Here is a 19,115-nt window from a genome sequence, read left to right on the forward strand (position 1 = left end):
CTCCCCTTTCCCCTCCCCTCCCCCCTCCCCTCCTCTCCCCTCCCTCCCTCTCCCCTCCCCTCCCTCCCTCTCCCCTCCCCTCCCTCCCCCTCCCTCTCCCCTCCCCCTCCCCCTTCCCCTCCCACTCTTTCTCCCCCTCTCCCTCCCCCTCCCCTCCCCTTCCCCTCTCCCTCCCCCCTCCCCTCCCCTCCTTCCCTCCCTCTCCCCTCCCCTCCCCTCCCCTCGCCTCCCTCCCTTCCCCCCCTCCCCTTCCCCTCCTCTCCCTTCTTCTTTTTTATGGCGTTTCACTCTTGTTGCCCAGGCTGGAGTGCAATGGCACAATCTCAGCTCATCACAACCTCTACCTCCCAGGTTGAACCTGGCAATTCCCCTGCCTCAGCCTCCCAAGTAACTGGGATTACAGGCATGTGCCACCACATGCAGCTAATTTTGTATTTTTTTTTTTTTTTTTAGTAGAGACAGGTTTCTCCAGGTTGATCAGTCTGGTCTTGAACTCCTAACCTCAGGTGATTAACCCACCTCAACCTCCCAAAGTGTTGGAATTACAGGCGTGAGCCATCACGCCTGGCCTGGCTTTATTCTTTCAGTCCAGCTTTTTTCCCAGAGAGGGGATCATGGCTTTTGGTATCTCTCGTGTCTCATGGACTTAGCTTCACTATTGAAGAAGGCCTGGTCTCTTCCCTCAATTCCAGTTTCAAAAATCCTGGGTCTGAGCGTGGTGGTTTTTGCTTGTAATCCCAGAACTTTGGGAGATCAAGGTGAGAGGATTGCTAGAACCCAGGAGTCCAAGGCTGCAGTGAGCTGGGATCGTGGCACTGCATTCCAGCCTGGATGACAGAGCGAGACCCTGTCTCAAAAACAAAACAGAACAGAAACAAAAGCAAACTTATCTGAATAATATTACAGAATTGAAAAAAAGACCAAAAATCTAGTGTAAGCATATAAGAACATAATTGAATGTGAAATTTTTGTTTTATATAAATTATGTTTAAAGCTCATAAAGGGGAAGGTGAAATGTAGAAAATTATAAAGAATTTAAGAAAATAGGGCCGGGCACGGTGGCTCACACCTGTAATCCCAGCACTTTGGGAGGCTGAGGTGGGTGGATCACGAGGTCAAGAGATCGAGACCATCCTGGTCCACATGGTGAAACCCCGTCTCTACTAAAGATACAAAAAATTAGCTGGGCATGTTGGCGCGTGCCTGTAATCCCAGCTACTCAGGAGGCTGAGGCAGGAGAATTGCCTGAACCCAGGAGGTGGAGGTTGCGGTGAGCTGAGACCGCGCCATTGCACTCCAGCCTGGGCAACAAGAGCGAAACTCCGTCTCAAAAAAAATAAATAAATAAAATAAATCAGGAACTTAAAGATATAATAAACCAATATATTAAAACAAATATCATTATATATACAATTTATAATATACAAGAGTGTGTGTAATTAGTCATTTTTTAATATTTACAGAAATAGCTGAATGGCACCCAAAGAGCAAATTTCTCTGTGTTCTAGAGGAAGAAAGTTATCATAAGGAGAAATTATAATAACTTTGAGCACTGTCTCCTGAGTAGCCAAGGGAACAGTTTCTTGATCACAAACCCAGCTGGCATTTACAGATAACTGTAAAAGACTAGATCAGGCCTTGGCAACTGGGGGCAATATGGCTCTTAGAAGGAACCGAAGGATATAGTTCAAGGCTTAAACAGCCCTGCTCAAATTTGCCTCTTAAAAGCAGTCAAAACTGAGGCCCCATCATTTGAGGTCTGGCCAAATGGCCTTGCCGCCTCACCGGTCTCTCCACCTTCCTGTATCTTCTTGTAGTTTCTATCTGCTTTGTAAGGTCATGGTAATAATGGTCAAAGTATCTAGCCATATGCCCTAAGTAGGTACTCAATCAATACTGCTTCACTTTCTTTCTCCTATGGCTCTACATGTCGTTTTCTGTTTTTGTTTTTGTTTTTTTTTAAGATGGGGTTTCACCATGTTGGTCAGGCTGGTCTTGAACTCTCGACCTCAGGTGATCCACCTGCATTGGCCTCCAAAGTGCTTGGATTACAGGCATGAGCCACCACGCCCGGCCTACATATTGTTTTTTTTTTTTTTTTTTTGAGACGGAGTTTCGCTCTTGTTACCTAGGCTGGAGTGCAATGGCGCGATCTCGGCTCACCGCAACCTCCACCTCCTGGGTTCAGGCAATTCTCCTGCCTCAGCCTCCTGAGTAGCTGGGATTACAGGCACGCGCCACCATGCCCAGCTAATTTTTTGTATTTTTAGTAGAGACGGGGTTTCACCATGTTGACCAGGATGGTCTTGATGTCTTGACCTCGTGATCCACCCACCTCAGCCTCCCAAAGTGCTGGGATTACAGGCGTGAGCCACCGGGCCCAGCGTACATATTGTTTTTTAAAAAATCATGAGCACAGCCGGGTGCTTTGGTTCACACTTGTACCCAGCACTTTGGGAGACTGAGGAGAGCAGATCACGAGGTCAGGAGTTCAAGACCAGCCTGGCTAACATAGTGAAACCCTGTCTCTATTAAAAATACAAAAATTAGCCTGGCATGGTGGCACACGCCTGTAGTCCTAGCTACTCAGGAGGCTGAGAGGCAGGAGAATCACTTGAACCCAAGAGGTGGGGGTTGTGGTGAGCTGAGATCAAGCCACACTGCACTTCAGCCCAAGCAACAGAGCGAGACTCCATCTCAAAAAAAAAAAAAAAAAAAAAAAAAAAAATCATGAGCACACAAACAAGGTTGGCTATAGACATTTCATTGTAAGAGCCGTCTACATGGCTCAAATATTGGCTGTGGTACCCTCTGATTTGTTTAAACAGGATCCCTTAGTGATTCTCAATTTGAACTGAGCAAGCACAATTTGAAATATATCTTAGTATTCTAAATGCCTTCCTGGCCCATAAGGAATCAGGCAGGCTACAGCATGTTTGGATAAAGATTCACATCTAACCCATGAACATATATAAAATGCTTATATTAGTTTTCTTGTATTACACAGGCACAGGGACAAAATTATAGTGTATGGTTTGCCAAAGGCTCAAAATAGCAGGACAGTTATTTAAATTGCAGCTTAAAATTCCTCAAATCACTACCTTTTCCTAAGAAGTCCATATCCTCATGACATTGTAAGCCCAATAAAGAAAGGAAGAAATACAGTATCTATCATCTGAATGTGCAGACCCCCTTCATATGGCAGAACATTTGTAACTAGCCACGTGGCTTTGGGCAAACCATTTGATGTCTTCAATTTGAAAAACATTTGCATACCTACCTCACGCAAGGCTTTGAGATGGACTTCTAGGGGATGACTCAGACATGCCTTTTAAAAAGAAGGGCCTGCTGGGTATGGACTTTCAGTAGAGTTAAGTACAGAATCGGCAATAGTTCTAGAAGCAGAATGGTATATTCGGGAATGGGAATAAGCAAGTGGTCTGATTTGGTTGAAGTATATGGGGCGTGCAGAGAGTGCAGGCGGCTAAGGTTGTTAGGGGGCTATTTATTGGGAGGAGAGATCATCAGATGGGGAGACATCACAGATTTGGAGCCTAGGTGATTTGGAAAATGAGTTGTCTTTTTTTTTTTTTTTTTTTGAGATGGAGTCACCCAGGCTGGAGTGCAGCAGCACAATCTTGGCTCACTGCAACCCCTGCCTCTGGATTCAAGTGATTCTCCTGCCTCAGCCTCCCAAGTAGCTGGGATTACAGGTGTCCACCACCATGCCTGGCTAATTTTTGTATTTTTAGTAGAGATGGGCTTTCACCATGTTGGCTAGGCTAGTCTTGAACTCCTGACCTTGGGTGATCTGTCCACCTCAGCCTCCCAAAGTACTGAGATTATAGGCATGAGCCACCACTCCTGGTTTTAAATGTACTAAAGATCCTAGGTTTTAGGATCCTAGTTGGACATTCAGCTGGAGTGTCCAAAAGGTAGCTGAAATGTGGGATTGGATCTTGGGAGTGCTTCAGAGGGTGGACATACAGATCTGAGAGCTGCTGAAAGTGAAAGTTGAACCTGATTAGGTCTACTTAACAAGGATGTAGGTTCAGTTAATGCAATCGTGACACCCAAATAATGGTAGGCTTAAACCAGACAGAGGATATTTATTTTTCCTTTCACACAATTCAAGAGTAAGCAGTCTAGGTTGGCATGGTGGCTCTGGGATGTCAGAGACTCAAGTTCCTCCTATCTTTTTGCCCCACCAAACCCAGGGTCATGCCTGTGCTCACATTTTCCAAGATGGCTTAACTCTACTGTATCTGTACTTCCAGACAGTGGGAAGGAGAAAACGAGTTAAAAGTATGAACTGGAAGTGCTGTAGGATTAGAACCCTGGTCTTTAGCTAAACTCACGCTAAACCCACAATAGAGATTACATTTCCAGTCTCCCTTAAAATGGCCAATGAGAGGCGAGCCAAATACGTATGAGCAACTTTTAGTTCCACTCTACAAACATCTTTTGAATAACACGATGTCCTTTCATACTGAGTCACAGAGAACAGTGCTGTGAAAGCCAAAGGCAAGGAGAGAGCTCACTTCAGCCGCACATTTACTAAAATTGGAACCACACAGGAAGATGAGCATGGCCCCTGTGCAGGGATGACGTGCAAATTCGTGAAGTGTTGCATGTTCTTTAAAGAAAGTCCAGGCGCAATGGCTCACGCCTGTAATTCCAGCACTTTGGGAGGCTGAGGTGGGTGGATAGCTTGAGCCCAGGAGTTCAAGACCGGCCTGGGCAACACAGCAAGACCTCATCACTATAAAAAAAAAATTTTTTTTTTTTTGGCTGGGCATGGTGGGTCACGCCTGTAATCCCAGCACTTTGGGAGGCCATGGCGGACGGATCAGGAGGCCAAGAGATCGAGACCATCCTGGCCAACATAGTGAAACCTCGTCTACTAAAAATACAAAAATTAGCCAGGTGTGGTGGTCCCAGTAGTCCCAGCTACTCAGGAGGCTGAGGCAGGAGATTTGCTTCAACCCGGGAGGTGGAGATTGCAGTGAGCTGAGATCATGCCACTACACTCCAGCCTGGCAACAGAGTGAGACTCTGTCTCCAATAAAAAGAAGATGCAGGCCAACAAGGCCAAGGCCATGAGTGCAGGTGCTGAGGCTATCAAGGCCCTCATAAAGCCCAAGGAGGTTAAGCCCAAGATTTCAAAGGGTGTCAGTCACAAGCTTGAGCCACTTGCCTACATTGCCCACGCCAAGCTTGGGAAGTGTGCTCGTGCCCGCATTGCGAAGGGGCTCAGGCTGTGCCAGCCAAAGGCCAAGGCCAAGGACGAAACCAAGGCCCAGGCTGCAGCTCCAGCTTCTGTTCCAGCTCGGGCTCCCAAAGGTGCCCAGGACCCTACAAAGGCTTCAGAGTAGTTATTACCATCAGCCAACATGAAGACAGAAAGACTGGTGTGACCTGCACCCCCCGAGCTGCCATCCACATGGTGCTGGGGTCCTCCTGTGCTATTTGTACAAATAAACCTGAGGCAGAAAAAAAAAAAAAAAAAAAAAAAAAAAGAAAGAAAAAGAAGAATAAGCTAGGTCAGAGGGAACTTCATAGATTGAGATTTAGAAATCGAGCCACTTTAAATAATGATAGAATCTAACATGTGAGTTTGTTTATATTCTCTCTTAAACCCCTTCCAACTCTAAAACTCTATGAGAAGTATGAGTGAGTGAATACTGCACTTACATCCAATCCAAGTGGCTGAAAGTGTGACCCCAATCAATCCTTGTTACATGTGAAATCCCATCAAGTCCAAGTCTATCCCCATAGACTTGTATTATTTTAGGAATTTCTGCACGTGCTCAATGATGAGGATAATCAATCACTATTGGACCTCTATGTCTTTCAAAAATTTTTTTTTATTGAGACAGGATCTCACTCTGTTATCCATGCTGGAGTGCAGTGATGCCATTAGAGCTCACTGCAGCCTCAGACTCCTGGGCTCAAGCAATTCTCCAGCTTCAGCCTCCTAAATAAGTGAGACTACAGACATGAGCCAGATGCCCAGCTAATTTCTAAATTTTTTGTAGAGTTACAGGTGGGGACTTACTATGTTGCCCAAGCTGGTCTTGAACTCCTGACCTCAGGGGACCCTCCTGCCTCAGCCTCTCGAAGTGCTGGGAACAGCCGGGTGTGGTGGTTCATACCTGTAATTCCAGCACTTTGGGAGGTCAAGGTGTGTGGATCCCTTCAGCCCAGAATTTGAGACCAACCTGGGCAACATGGATTCCATCTGTACAAAAAAATTCAAAAATTAGCCAAGCATGGTGGCCTATGCCTGTAGTCCCAACTACTCAGGAGGCTGAGGGAGGAGAATTGCTTGAGCCCAGGAGATAGAGGTTGCAGTGAGTCATGATTGTGCCACTGGACTCCAGACTGGGACAGAGCAAGACTCTGTCTCTAAATAAATAAATAATAAAACAAAGTGCTAGAATTACGGGTATGAGCTACCATGCCCAGCGAAACTTTTAATATAAATTCTACTCACACCAGTATTTGACAGTGGGCTGTGGAAGTTACGTAAGATCAGAGTCTGTGTCATGTAAAAGCAAATGTATGACTAAGAAGGAAAAAAAAAATCTTTGCTCCACACATATCCATGTGATAGAGGTTCATCCTCACTTCCCTCTTTCCCCTCCCTCAGCCAATCTGCAATTAAAAAAAGAAGGTAAAATGATGATGTCTTGGAACAAATTACTTTGTTTGAAAGACGGAATCACAGGTTGGCGTTTATGGGAGGACTCAGACCTGGCACACTACTATGAGGCAGAAAGGACGCTTGTTAGGAACTTGTGATCATAATTGAATCAGGCAGGGGAGCCTGGCCCCTGAACTCTGTCTCTTTATACTGCGTTTTGAAAGCAAAGCTTGGCTCTCTAATTGCCCCATATGCTGGTTTTATTTGGTGGCTCAGCTGGGTGGAGTGAACTCTGGGAAGAGATGCATTCATTTTCAGTTACCTCACCAGATTGCTAATTTTCACTCTGAAGGCATAAATCACCATAATTACTGTAATCCCAAGACGAAGGGGCTGCTTTTCTGGCACAAGGGCAGCAGCTATGGACACCGCCAATGCAGTCCTACCTGAGAGCTGGGGAAAGAGCTGCAGATGACTGGCTCTGTCGGGACACTGAGATTTGGGATAGAGCGGGTGCTGGGAACCCATTCTCCTTTACCTGGGAGAAACGGAGTTCCTGGAAGAGCCACGTCTTCTGTGTTAGTGGCAAGCCTGCGGCTTCAGACAGAGCTTTGGCCCTGGGCTCGCTGCACAGCCCACACTGCACAGCTGTTGCCATGCTTGACTCGCGAACAGAACGTCAACAGAATGTCGGAACTTCAGCTCCTCTTCTCTCATCTTTTCCCATCAACTCATTCCTTGTTTTGGCTTGCTTTTTGTCTTTGCATTTCTCCTGAGGAAATCCTTATAAATTCCTGAATAAATTACCTCAAACAGAAACCAGAGGCTACAAAAATCCCTGGTCCCCTGGAGCAGTGGGTAAATATCATGGGGGGGGGCGGGGAGGAAGCCCAGCGTAACTTGTCACTTTGTCATTCATACTTATAATCTCGATTAAAATGGTTTTCTTTTTTTTTTTTTTTAAATGGAGTCTCGCTCTGTCACCCTCGCTGGGGTGCAATGGTGTGATCTCGGCTCACTGCAACCTCCGCCTCTTGGGTTCAAGCAGTTCTCCCTCCTCAGCCTCCTGAGTAGCTGAAATTAAAAGTGCGTGCCACCATGCCCAGCTGAATTTTGTATTTTTAGTGCAGATGAGCTTTTACCATGTTGGTCAGCTTGGTTTCGAAGTCCCGACCTCGTGATCTGTCTGCCTCAGCCTCCCAAAGTGCTGGAATTACAGGCGTGAACCACTGTGCCCGGCCCGTTTCCTTTTTATTTTATTTATTTTTATTTATTAAAAAAAAATATTCACCTGGGTACAGGTGCGCTACGGCCGAAAAGGGTGTTAGCCTATTTTTAAAAAAATAAGAGACGGGGCCTCGCTATATTGTCCAGGCTGGTCTCCAACTTCTGCCCTCAAGCAATCCTCCCACTTTGGCCTCTCAGAGTGCTGGGATTGCAGGTGTGAGCTTCTATGCCCAGCCAATGTTTTTTGTTTGGTTGGTTTTTGATTTTTGTTTTTCTTTTTGAGACAGAGTCTCCTGTGGCCCAGGCTGGAGTGCAGTGGTGTGATCTTGGCTCACTGCAAACTCCACCTCTCGGGTTCAAGCAATTCTCCTGCCTTAGCCTCCTGAGAGCTGGGATTACAGGTGCCTGCCATCACGTCCAGCTAATTTTTGTATTTTTTAAGTAGAGATGTGGTTTCACCATGTTGGCCAGATTGGTCTCGAACTCCTGACCTCAGGTGATCTGCCCACTTCGGTCTCCCAAAGTGTTGAGATTACAGGTGTGAGCCACTGCGCCCAGCCCAATGTTTTTCTTTTTAAATAAAATCAACTTAAATTAAGTCTAAGAAATACTAACTAGATCCTGAATCAAGGTCACTTAAAAGATGAAGAACTGATAAATAAATATGAAAAAATTCCTTACCATTCCCACAGAAGATGAAGAGGCCGAGATGAAGGGATAACATTTTTCTGACAAGTTCACATCATAAGTGTCTGGGTACCTGGCTTTGTGCTTGCTTTTGCCCAACATTTTAAAGACTCTTAACACAAGAGAAAAATAATAATAAAATAAATAAAAATTTAAAAAAAATACAAGAGAAAGGGGAAACTTGACTACACCGAAAAAGAAAAAAAATCTGCTTAGGAGGAACATTATTTTTTTTTTGAGACGGAGTTTTCCTCTTGTTACCCAGGCTGGAGTGCAATGGCGCGATCTCCGCTCACCGCAACCTCCGCCGCCTGGGTTCAGGCAATTCTCCTGCCTCAGCCTCCTGAGTAGCTGGGATTACAGGCACGCGCCACCATGCCCAGCTAATGTTTTGTATTTTTAGTAGAGACGGGGTTTCACCATGTTGACCAGGATGGTCTCGATCTCTTGACCTTGTGATCCACCCGTCTCGGCCTCCCAAAGTGCTGGGATTACAGGCTTGAGCCACCGCGCCCGGCTAGGAGGAACATTTTTTTTGCCCAATATTATACAGTCTTGGAGAATTTAGAACGTAAAGCATCTGTTATTGCCAATGGCAGGTTGATGACCTAAGAAGAGAGGGAATTGTGGGCCAGGAATGTTTTGTGCAAAATGGAGACCGTACTTGGGCACTGGAAAATAAGGCAGACAAATAACAGATTGCAACAGGATAAACTGCCCTATGAAGTGGCCTTGCCCAGCAACCCCAAACTGCCTGCCCTCAGATGACGGGGAACGGATCAGCTTTTTTTTTTTTCTGTCTTCCAATCATCTGCCCTCATGTTTAGGCAGCAGAGAGACCTCAGTTATAAACACAGCTCTGCCAGGAGCTCTCTTGGCTGAGCACAGCATTTAGAGTATTCTAGTTCTTCCTTGATGCTTTTCATTTTTTCTTTTTTTTTTTTTTTTTGAGACGAGTCCCGCTCTGTTGCTCAGGCTGGAGTGCAGTGGCATGATATCGGCTCACTGCAACCTCTGCCTCCTGTGTTCAAGTGATTCTCTTGCCTCAGCCACCCAAACAGCTGGTACTACAGGCATGGCTACCACACCCAGCTAATATTAGTCAAGACAGGGTTTCACCCTGTTAGCCAGGCTGGTCTCCAACTCCTGATCTCTGGTGATCTGCCTGCCTCAGCCTCCCAAAGTGCTGGGATTACAGGTGTGAGCCACCCTGCCCGGCCTAATAATGAAAATTAATTATAACTGATATTTTATTGAAAAATATTCTATCCAAAGGACAGTTGGGATAGATTTACTTTTGCGCTGAGTTCGATTCACAGTCTCTTACAGGGAGGAAGATAGAAGGATTCCATGTGCATCTGTGTTTGGGCTGTCAAGTTATCTGTATCTACATAATTATTTGTTTTCCTTTGGCTTCAGAGAAATTTTTGGTGTTATAAGAAATATGTATATCGTGTAAAAATTGTCACTTCTTAAAATGTGTAATTAATGACGCATGTAAATAAAATGTAATGTTTTGCTGTTAATATTTACTATTGATATATATGTTCAATAATTCCCAAACAATTCTAATATTTAGTGTGAATTAATTCTAGTATTTATTGCTACTACTGCTACTGTATGTTATGGTTCCATAGCCCATTTTCTGACAGAGCTTTAAAAACAAAACAAACTCCAGTCCAGGCACGGTGCCTCACACCTGTAATCCCAGCACTTTGGGAGGCCGAGGCAGAGGGATCACCTGAGGTTGGGAGTTCAAGACCAGCCTGGGTAACATGGAGAAACCCTGTCTCTACTAAGAATACAAAATTAGCTGGGCATAGGGGTACATGCCTGTAATCCCAGCTACTTGGGAGGCTGGGGTACATGCCTGTAATCCCAGCTACTTGGGAGGCTGAGGCAGGAGAATTGCTTGAACCCAGGAGGTGGAGGTTGTGGTGAGCCAAGATCATGCCATTGCACTCCAGCTTGGGAAACAAGAGCGGAACTCCATCTAAAAAACAAAAACAAACAAACAAACAAACAAAACTCCCTATCTGTTCCTCCTTCCAGTTAAGTATTGGAGGAAAGCAGAATAGAAATATGATTTTTTAAAGGCAAAGAAGCACAGAGAATCAACATCAAATAGAATAAGTCTTTGACATTGTAACTCCAAGCTGGCAAGTTGGGCACATTAGACCAAGTGCAGAGTTTTCCATTCTATTCATGGGGAGAAAGAGGAAGCGAGAGGGGAGGAGTGGGAAGAACTCAGAGAGGTTACAGTAGTGAGTCCTTAGGAACCTGGATACACGGAGCTCCTGGAGGCAGTGAGAACAATTGCTGGGGTTTTCTCTACCCGTCATTTTTCAGTCCATGGTGAGATGTTGAAGAAACAGAGTCCAAAGGCGCATCACTGTAAAAAATGTTGCCAAAGTGAAAAGCAGGAGTCTGATTTCCTCCTTTTGATTGATTGGAGAGCCATTCGATTTAGGGTGCTTCCGTTTCCTTATTCATCACACAGAGCACTGGGGTGTGGGGAAAATCGCCATCCCACATTGGGGTTGCCACAAAGGAAAAAAAGGACTTGGAGCAGAAGTTGGGAGACCTGAGCTTATGATCTTGGATTTACAGCACAGCTGATATTTGGGAGAATAAGATTTGTTGTTTTTGTTGTTGTTGTTTTTCTTTTCTTTAAAAAAAAAAAAATATATATATATATATATATATATATATATATATATGGAGAGAGAGAGAGAGGGAGAGAGAGAGAGAGAGAGAGAGACGGGGTTTCATGTTGGTCAGCCTGGTCTTGAACTCCTGATCTCAGGTGATCCGCCCGCCTTGGCCTCTAAAGTGCTTGGATTACAGACGTGAGCCACCATGCCCAGCTTGTTTTTTCTTTTTTGAGACAGAGTCTCACTCTGTCACCCAGGCTGGAGTGCAATGGTGAGATCTCTGCTCACTGCAACATCCACCTACAGGGTTCAAGCGATCCTCCCACCTCAGTCTCCCTAGTAGCTGGGACTACAGGCACATATCACCACAGCCAGCTAATTTTTGTATTTTTAGTACAGGCGGAGGTTTCACCATGTTGGCCAGGCTGGTCTTGAACTCCTGACCTCAAGTGATCCACCTGCCTCAGCCTCCCAAACTGCTGGGATTACCGGGGTAAGCCACTGTGTCTGCCCCATGGAGGAATAAATTCCAGGAGGACTCAGGAAAACTGAGGATTGAAAAGCAGGTTTTCACAAGAGTGGAGCCAGCTGGCTCTGAGGGTTTCCAGAGTAAGGGGATCTGTGCTTGACAGACCACAGACCAGCTCCACTGTGACCATCTTCTCAGCCTTGTGATTTGTTTTTTTGAGACAGACTCACATTCTGTCACCCAGGCTGGATTGCAGTGGTGCAATTTCAGCTCACTGCAACCTCTGCCTCCCGGGTTCAAGTGATTCTCGTGCCTCAGCCTCCTGAGTAGCTGGGACTACAGACGCCTGCCATCACCACGCCCAACTAATTTTGTTAAATGTTTTGAGACAGAGTTTTTGCGTTGCCCAGGCTGGAGTCCAAGGGCGAAATCTCGGCTCACTACAACCCCCACCTTCCGGGTTCAAGCGATTCTTCTGCCTCAGCCTCTAAAGTAGCTGGGATTACAGGCATGGGCCACTACGCCTAGCTAATTTTGTATTTTTAGTAGAGACGGAGGTTGCTCCATGATGGTCAGATAGGTCTCGAACTCCCGACCTTAGGTGATCCACCTGCCTCGGCCTCAGAAAGTGCTGGGATTACAGGCGTGAGCCACTGCGCCCGACCAATATTGCTATTTTTAGTAGAGATGAGGTTTTGTCACATTGGCCAGGGTGGTCTGGAACTCCTGATCTCAAGTGATCCACCAGCCTCGGCCTCCTACAGTACTGGCATTACAGGCGTGAGCCATTGCACCCAGCCTAGCCTTGTGATATTAACAGGAACTGACATTTGTGGTGTGCAGACTGTGTGTCACACTCCTTCCAGTTATTATTCCATTTAGGGTAGAGCAACATTATTCTCTTTTGCAGGGGAGAAAACTAAGGCCCCAGAGATTAATTTGCCCAAGCACCCAGCTGGACAGTGGAAGGGCCAGTTTCCTCGTGTGTTCGCCTGGGGCTTATCAAAGATCGCTTGAGATCGGACGACAGGAACCACAAAGAAGTGAAGCCGGGAATTTGCGGATCCACAGTAAAGCAAGTTTGTCTCTTCCTCAAGACGTGCATTCCGATTCCTTTTTCAAGGGTTCTACAGCGCAGGCGCAGGCTGTTCTGCGGCTTCCTCCCGGCGCCTCTTGTGCAGGCCACAGTCGCCCTCTGCCGGCAGGAGCGCGTTGAGTGAACGTTTCCGGGCCTGGGGGCGGTGGAGATTTTTCTTGCCTGTAGAGGGCGCGGTTTGACGTGCAGAGTAATCCTCTCTAGCCGTCCCTTCCTTAAGTACTTCCTGTCTGTCTCTATGATCCATCCAATTGCACCATGATTAGTTCCTTAAGTTTTCAATTTACCGTAAACAAAGGCGACGCGCGTCGACCTGGAAGTGAAAGCCGGAACCCGGCCGGAGTAGCTCCGTGCACCGGCTGTGAGGAAGGAGGTCCGGGGCAAGCTGCAGCCATGGCTGTGGCTGTAGCCATGGCGGGCTCCATAATCGGGTCGGAGCCAGGCCCCGCGGAAGAACTTGCCAAACTTGAGTACCTGTCTTTGGTGTCGAAGGTTTGCACTGAGCTGGACAATCACTTGGGGATCAACGACAAGGACTTAGGTGAGCCCTGGGAGGTCCTTGTGGCCTCAGTTTGGGATTGAGGGAAGCGGAAGGAGAAAGAAAGGTGGTTGATGGACCGAAAATATGTTCTTGTGAGTCTGTGGAGGCAGCTGGCTCGGAGGGTTTCCAGACTAAGGGGATCTGTGCTTGACAGACCACAGACCAGACCCGGGCGCAGGAAACCGCGGCCGTGGCCTCGGCTTGAGAGCCCCCGAGAAACTTTAGAAACTTTCCCAGAGCTGTCGGTGAAGCCCGGGGCGGTCAACTCTGCTTGTTTGTTGTTGTTGTTGTTGTTGTTTTCCCAGCCTCAATTAAACATCTTTAACAACAGCAGCAGGTGCTGCGATGACGATAATGTAGGCTGACGTTTCTTGGGTGCTCACTGTGTGCCAGATGTGATGATGCTCAGCTCTTTATTGACATCTTTTTTGGTCTTCACGCCTCTCTGTGACATAGTACCAGTCTGTGTTCTTGACCGTTCTCTCTGTACTCCTTTTTGAGACAGGGTCTCGCTCTGTTGCCCAGGCTGAAGTGCAGTGGCAAGATCTCAGCTCACTGCAGCCTCGACCTCCTGGGCTCAAGCAATCCTCCCACCTCAGCCTCCCGGGTAGCTGGGACTACAGGCATGCCCCACCTAGCTTGGCCAATTTTTAAATTTTTTGTAGAGATGGGAGTCTCACTGTATTGCCCAGGCTGGTCTCGAACTTCAGGCCTCAAGCAGTCCTCTTGCCTTGGCTTCCCAAAGTGCTGGGGTTATAGGCGTGAGCCACTGCGTCCTGTACTATGTCTTAAACACCAGTCACTATTCGGGGCAAACTACATCTGGGGAACCCAAACTGAGGAATTAGAAAATGCTAAGGTCTTAGATCTAAAGCCATAGACAGACGGATCCCTTATGAAGGTAAAAGGGGATGGATGGGATAAAGGGCAACCAATGGAAGGATTGACTTTTGCTAAGTACAGGGGTGCTTCCTCAGTTGTAACAGAAGTGAGGACAGAGAATATAGTTGCAGATTCAGATGAGTTTAGATACTGGTGGTAGGAAGATGAGTGAGAGAGTTCCAGTCCAGTCTTCCGTTTTCTAAATGAAGACGAAGTCATCAGTTGGAGGGATGGAAGGGAAGGGGCAGGTGACAGGAGGGGGTTAGGGAAGTTAGATGAGTGACCTTTGGTAAGATTCGTAGTTTCTCTGAAGCTGTTTTTCTCATCTGTGAAGTGGGACAGTGTCGTCACAGGGTCACCATGTAGCACTTAGGAAGATGCCCTGCAGTCAGTATATTTTAGTTTGCTTTTCTCTTGCCTCCCAGTCAAGATGTGTCTGTCCTGTATATTTTTTCCTCAGTATTCTTTTCCTTTAGTTGATAATGAGGTGATCATTTTGTCGGTTTTGCTATCTCATTAATATGTTTCCTTTATTCAGCAAATATTGAACTAGGGGGCTAGGAATACCACAGAGAACAAGACAGATTTCTGCTTTCAGGGAGCTTACCTTTCTCTGTTTTTGTTTTAACTCCTAATACCTTGGCCTTTTAGAGAAATCAAAAAAGTTACTGATGTCTTCTGGTGTTTAATTGTTTTGATGTTAACTTCATTTATGTACAAAAAATAGAGCAAGGTATAAACTCCGTTTGTTTGTTTGTTTGTTTGTTTGTTTGTTTTGAGATGGAGTTTTGCTTTTGTTGCCCAGGCAACGAATTATCTAGACTAGATCTTTCATGAGTTAGTTATCTAGATCTTTCATGTTATTTATTTATTTAGGATTAGCATTAAAATGAAAGCATTAAAATTTTTTTGTAGGAATCATAGTATGAGGCTTATTATCTCAGTCTATGGTAAAATGCAATTCTTTTCTTTCTTTTTTTCTTTTTTTTTTTTTTTGCACCCCCCCACCCTCATGCACTTCTTTTCTGAAAGTCTCTTTTTTTTTTTTTTTGGAGACGGAGTTTCGCTCTTGTTACCCAGGCTGGAGTGCAATGGCGCAATCTCGGTTCACCACAACCTCCGCCTCCTGGGTTCGGGCAATTCTCCTGCCTCAGCCTCCTGAGTAGCTGGGATTACAGGCACGCGCCACCATGCCCAGCTAATTTTTTTTTTTTTTTGTATTTTTAGTAGAGACGGGGTTTCACCATGTGGACCAGGATGGTCTCGGTCTCTTGACCTCGTGATCCACCCACCTCGACCTCCCAAAGTGCTGGGATTACAGGCTTGAGCCACCACGCCCGGCCAAAATTCTCTTTTTTTTTTTTGAGACAAAGTCTCACTTTGTCACCCAAGCTGGAGTTCTGTGGTGCTATCATGCCTCACTGCACCATTGGCCTCTTGGGCTTAAGCCATCGTCCCGCCTCAGCCTCCTGAGTAGTTGGGATTACAGACGCACACCACCACCCCTGGCTAATTTTTGTATTTTTTGTAGAGATGGGATTTTGCCGTGTTGCCCAGGCTGGTTTGAACTCCTGGGTTCAAGCAGTCTCCCCACCATGGCCTCCCAAACTGCTGGGATTACAGGTGTGAGCCTGTCGCTTAATTAATAAATAGCTCTAATATTAGAAGTTTCAGGAACTAGACTGGGAGCAGTGGCTCATGCCTGTAATCCCAGCACTTTGGGAGGCTGAGGCTGAAGGATTACTTGAGATCAGGAGTTCAAGACCAGCCTGGCCAAAATGGCGAAACCCATCTCTACTAAAAATACAAAAATTAGCCAGGTGTGGTGGCAGGCACCTGTAATCCTAGCTACTTGGGCGGCTGAGGCAGGAGAATTGCTTCAACCTGAGAGATGGAGGTTGCAGTGAGCTGAGATCACGCCACTGCACACCAGCCAAAGTGAGACTGTCTCAAAAAAAGAAAAGAAAAATGTTTCAAGAACTAGGCAGATTTGTTTAGAAAAATTTGGGGAACAAGTTAGTCTTTGATCAGTGTGGAGATTGCACCGTCTAGCAGCTGCCTGGCCCTCATATACAGATTGGGTCTGTCTTTCTGTTGTGTGCCTCTGTGAGTCTCTGTGTGTATGCACGGGCTCATGCTTTTTATTGTCACCTTTAGAGTCTAGTCTGGGTGCCATCGTGCCCAGGTAGTAGTTTTGTGAGAAGAGGGTATGATGATGTGGGGCAAATAGTTGTTCCTAGTTTAAATACACTCAGGGGCTACATGGAGCCATTTTGTAGTAATATCTTTCATTTGTATAAATTCACTAGAACGTGTGGGTAATCTCAGCAGTCTAGATTTTCTTTCTTTACTCTTATCAGATGGTGGTCTTTAGTTTTTATGACTGTTGGATAACCTAATTAGTTTTGTTTTCAACATGCTTGCAACTGATTTCTTGCTCATGTCTCTCTTTTCTGAATTCTGTTTCTTATTTGAAGCTGAATTTGTGATCAGTCTTGCTGAGAAAAATACCACCTTTGATACTTTTAAGGCTTCTCTCGTCAAAAATGGTGCAGAATTTACGGTACGTATACCTGGAGAAGGCAATCTGTAGATATTAATGTTTTAATGTCACTATCAAATTTAAGTTTTGATAGGATTTATAAAGGATTTTGATATAGGAAGGAGACAATTTTACACATATCAATTAAGTAAACCATTAAATGTGTAATGTTTTCATGCCATTAAGCAGTAGTGATGTAAACAGATTTTCTATACCTCTCTAGGAAAACAGGGCAAGATTTTCATCATTAAGTTTTTGTAGGTATTTACATTCTTATTCTGTGAGTCAGGAAATCGGAAACGAGTCTTGAGGGTAGTTCTAAACCGTGGGAGATAAAACGATGGCAGGGAACCTAATAACTTTTATCCTCAAAGAGTACTAAGTATTGGCTTTCTCTGAAGCTACTATACTAGGTTCATGCTACACCAGGTTGACACTCTGTTTCCTTTATTGCAATTAGCTAAATTCAAGTGCATAACAACCCTTCCCTAAAGGACATTCTTTGCCTTTTCCTTTTAGAAGTGTATTTAAGTACTGATCCAGGAGTTGACAATTTTCGTTCTATGTTTCTTTTCAAAGGATTCTCTTATTAGTAACTTGCTGCGTCTCATACAAACCATGCGACCTCCAGCGAAGCCTTCCACTAGCAAAGGTAAGCAGAGCTTCCAGCTGAGCTGACCTTCCAGAATGGTGTAGATTCTGAGCAGCCTGTAAATTGCATTTGTTTTCCTCTCAGCAGTTGCTGAGCAAGTAAATATTCTAGTAAGATTTTTAAAATGGACTGGGCATAGTGGCTCACTGCTGGCCCAGCACTTTGGGAAGCCAAGGTGGGAGGATCACTTGAGACCAGGAGTTTAAGACCAGCCTGGGCAACATAGAGAGACCTAGTCTCTACAGAAAAATAAAAAAATTATCCAGGCATGATGGCGCACCTCTGTAGTGCCAGCTACCTGGGAGGCTAAGGCAGGAGTGTCGCTTGAGCCCCAAACGGCAAAGCTGCAGTGAGCCATAGTTGCATCACTGTACTCCAGCCTGAGTGACAGAGTGTCTGTCCTCTCCCTGTTTCAAGCGGAAAAAAATTTCAAATGGCTTAAGACAAAATCAAAATGATAAGATATAACCAAATGAGTATTGCTACACTCCTCTGTCTGCTCCATTTCTAGATAGTTTGTGGTCAATGTTTTTTGAAAATTAAATTACATTTGTAGTAAGGGGTATGATTAATATGTAGCAAAATGCAATGTTCTGTTTTTAGTTTGATACAAATCTAGCTTAACCATTAATAATATTAAACATATCTTTTTTTTAACCCCTTCATGCTCTTTAATGAAATAAGATCCAGTTGTTAAACCTAAAACGGAAAAAGAAAAGCTGAAGGAACTCTTCCCTGTCCTTTGCCAACCGGACAACCCTTCTGTTCGGGTACTGATGCCATTTTGAGAATGTCTACTATAAATGTGTACTCCCAACCCTTTTTCTTTGTCTCATTAGTAATTTTATTAATTTTAAGTTTGCCGTTATAACTTATTTTTCAGAAAATGTTTGATCCCTCCCTGAGCATGTACTATGTATGGATTATGTTAAGGGGTTCTGAGAATGATATTCAAGGGAAACAAATTTGGGAATTTGGGGCAGTAGTGATTGGGATATAAAATAAGGTTCTGGAACAGATGCCTGATGTGTGAAATTAGATTTTTTTGCCCTGTTCCTTGCTAAAGGTCTAATTTTAAAAGCATTTTGGTTTTTAAATTTCATTTGAACAAATATTTTTTAGGTACTTACTTACTGTGTGCCCCTAAGTACCTGGGTAACAGCAGTGAACAGAACCGACAAGAGTTTCTGCCTCTGGAGATTATATGCTGGTTTTAGGGTAGGAAGCAGGAAATAAATATGTAAGCATTCGGGTGGGGAGGAGATAGGCAATAAACAACCAAGTGTATAACATAGCAGATAGCAATAAGGGCTACAAAAAAAATAAAGCTGGAGTGGGGAGAGGGAAAAAGAGAGTGTAGAGGGAAAGTTGCTTTTTTTTTTTTTTCTGTGCCTCCCTCAAAAGAGAGTTGCTTTTTAAAATTTCTAATATCTGTTTTCTATTTATAATCATCACTTGCGTTCTTTTATGGCAGAGATGATTAATATCTAACTGCCTTTCAAAGAATCGCCTGAACCCAGGAGGCTGAGGTTTCAGTGAGCCAAGATCGCGCCACTGCCCTCCAGCCAGGGCAACAGAGTGAGACTCCATCTCAAAAAAAGAAAAAAAATCGAATTGCCTTTTATAGAATTGTATTAAGGACAAAGGGGATTTGTCTAATGTAGCAGTGATTCTCAAGAGCCTTTGTCCGTTTCTTCTGCATCTATCTCAAATCAAGCT

At 45.0% G+C, this 19,115-nt stretch overlaps 1 protein-coding gene and 1 non-coding gene across 5 annotated transcripts in view; both read left to right on the forward strand.

Annotated features, from left to right (window-relative positions):
* The first annotated feature begins 4,533 nt into the window (after positions 1-4,533).
* Positions 4,534-4,639, forward strand: LOC120366986 (U6 spliceosomal RNA). Its single transcript, XR_005581493.1, has one exon. It is a non-coding gene; the product is annotated as a U6 spliceosomal RNA (small nuclear RNA).
* Positions 4,640-13,016: 8,377 nt separating this feature from the next.
* Positions 13,017-19,115, forward strand: part of DHX8 (DEAH-box helicase 8) — a 39,104-nt gene continuing 33,005 nt past the window's right edge. For all 4 annotated transcript variants that reach the window (XM_003943651.4, XM_039476108.2, XM_003943650.4 and 1 more), the window contains exons 1-4: positions 13,017-13,320; positions 16,680-16,765; positions 17,324-17,396; positions 18,081-18,166. In XM_003943651.4, coding sequence (XP_003943700.2) covers positions 13,038-13,320; positions 16,680-16,765; positions 17,324-17,396; positions 18,081-18,166 — 528 coding nt within the window. In that variant the 5' untranslated portion in view covers positions 13,017-13,037. The remainder of the gene's footprint in view (positions 13,321-16,679; positions 16,766-17,323; positions 17,397-18,080; positions 18,167-19,115) is intronic.

This window comes from Saimiri boliviensis, chromosome 17 (assembly GCF_048565385.1).
Source record: "Saimiri boliviensis isolate mSaiBol1 chromosome 17, mSaiBol1.pri, whole genome shotgun sequence".
Lineage (NCBI taxonomy): Eukaryota > Metazoa > Chordata > Mammalia > Primates > Cebidae > Saimiri > Saimiri boliviensis.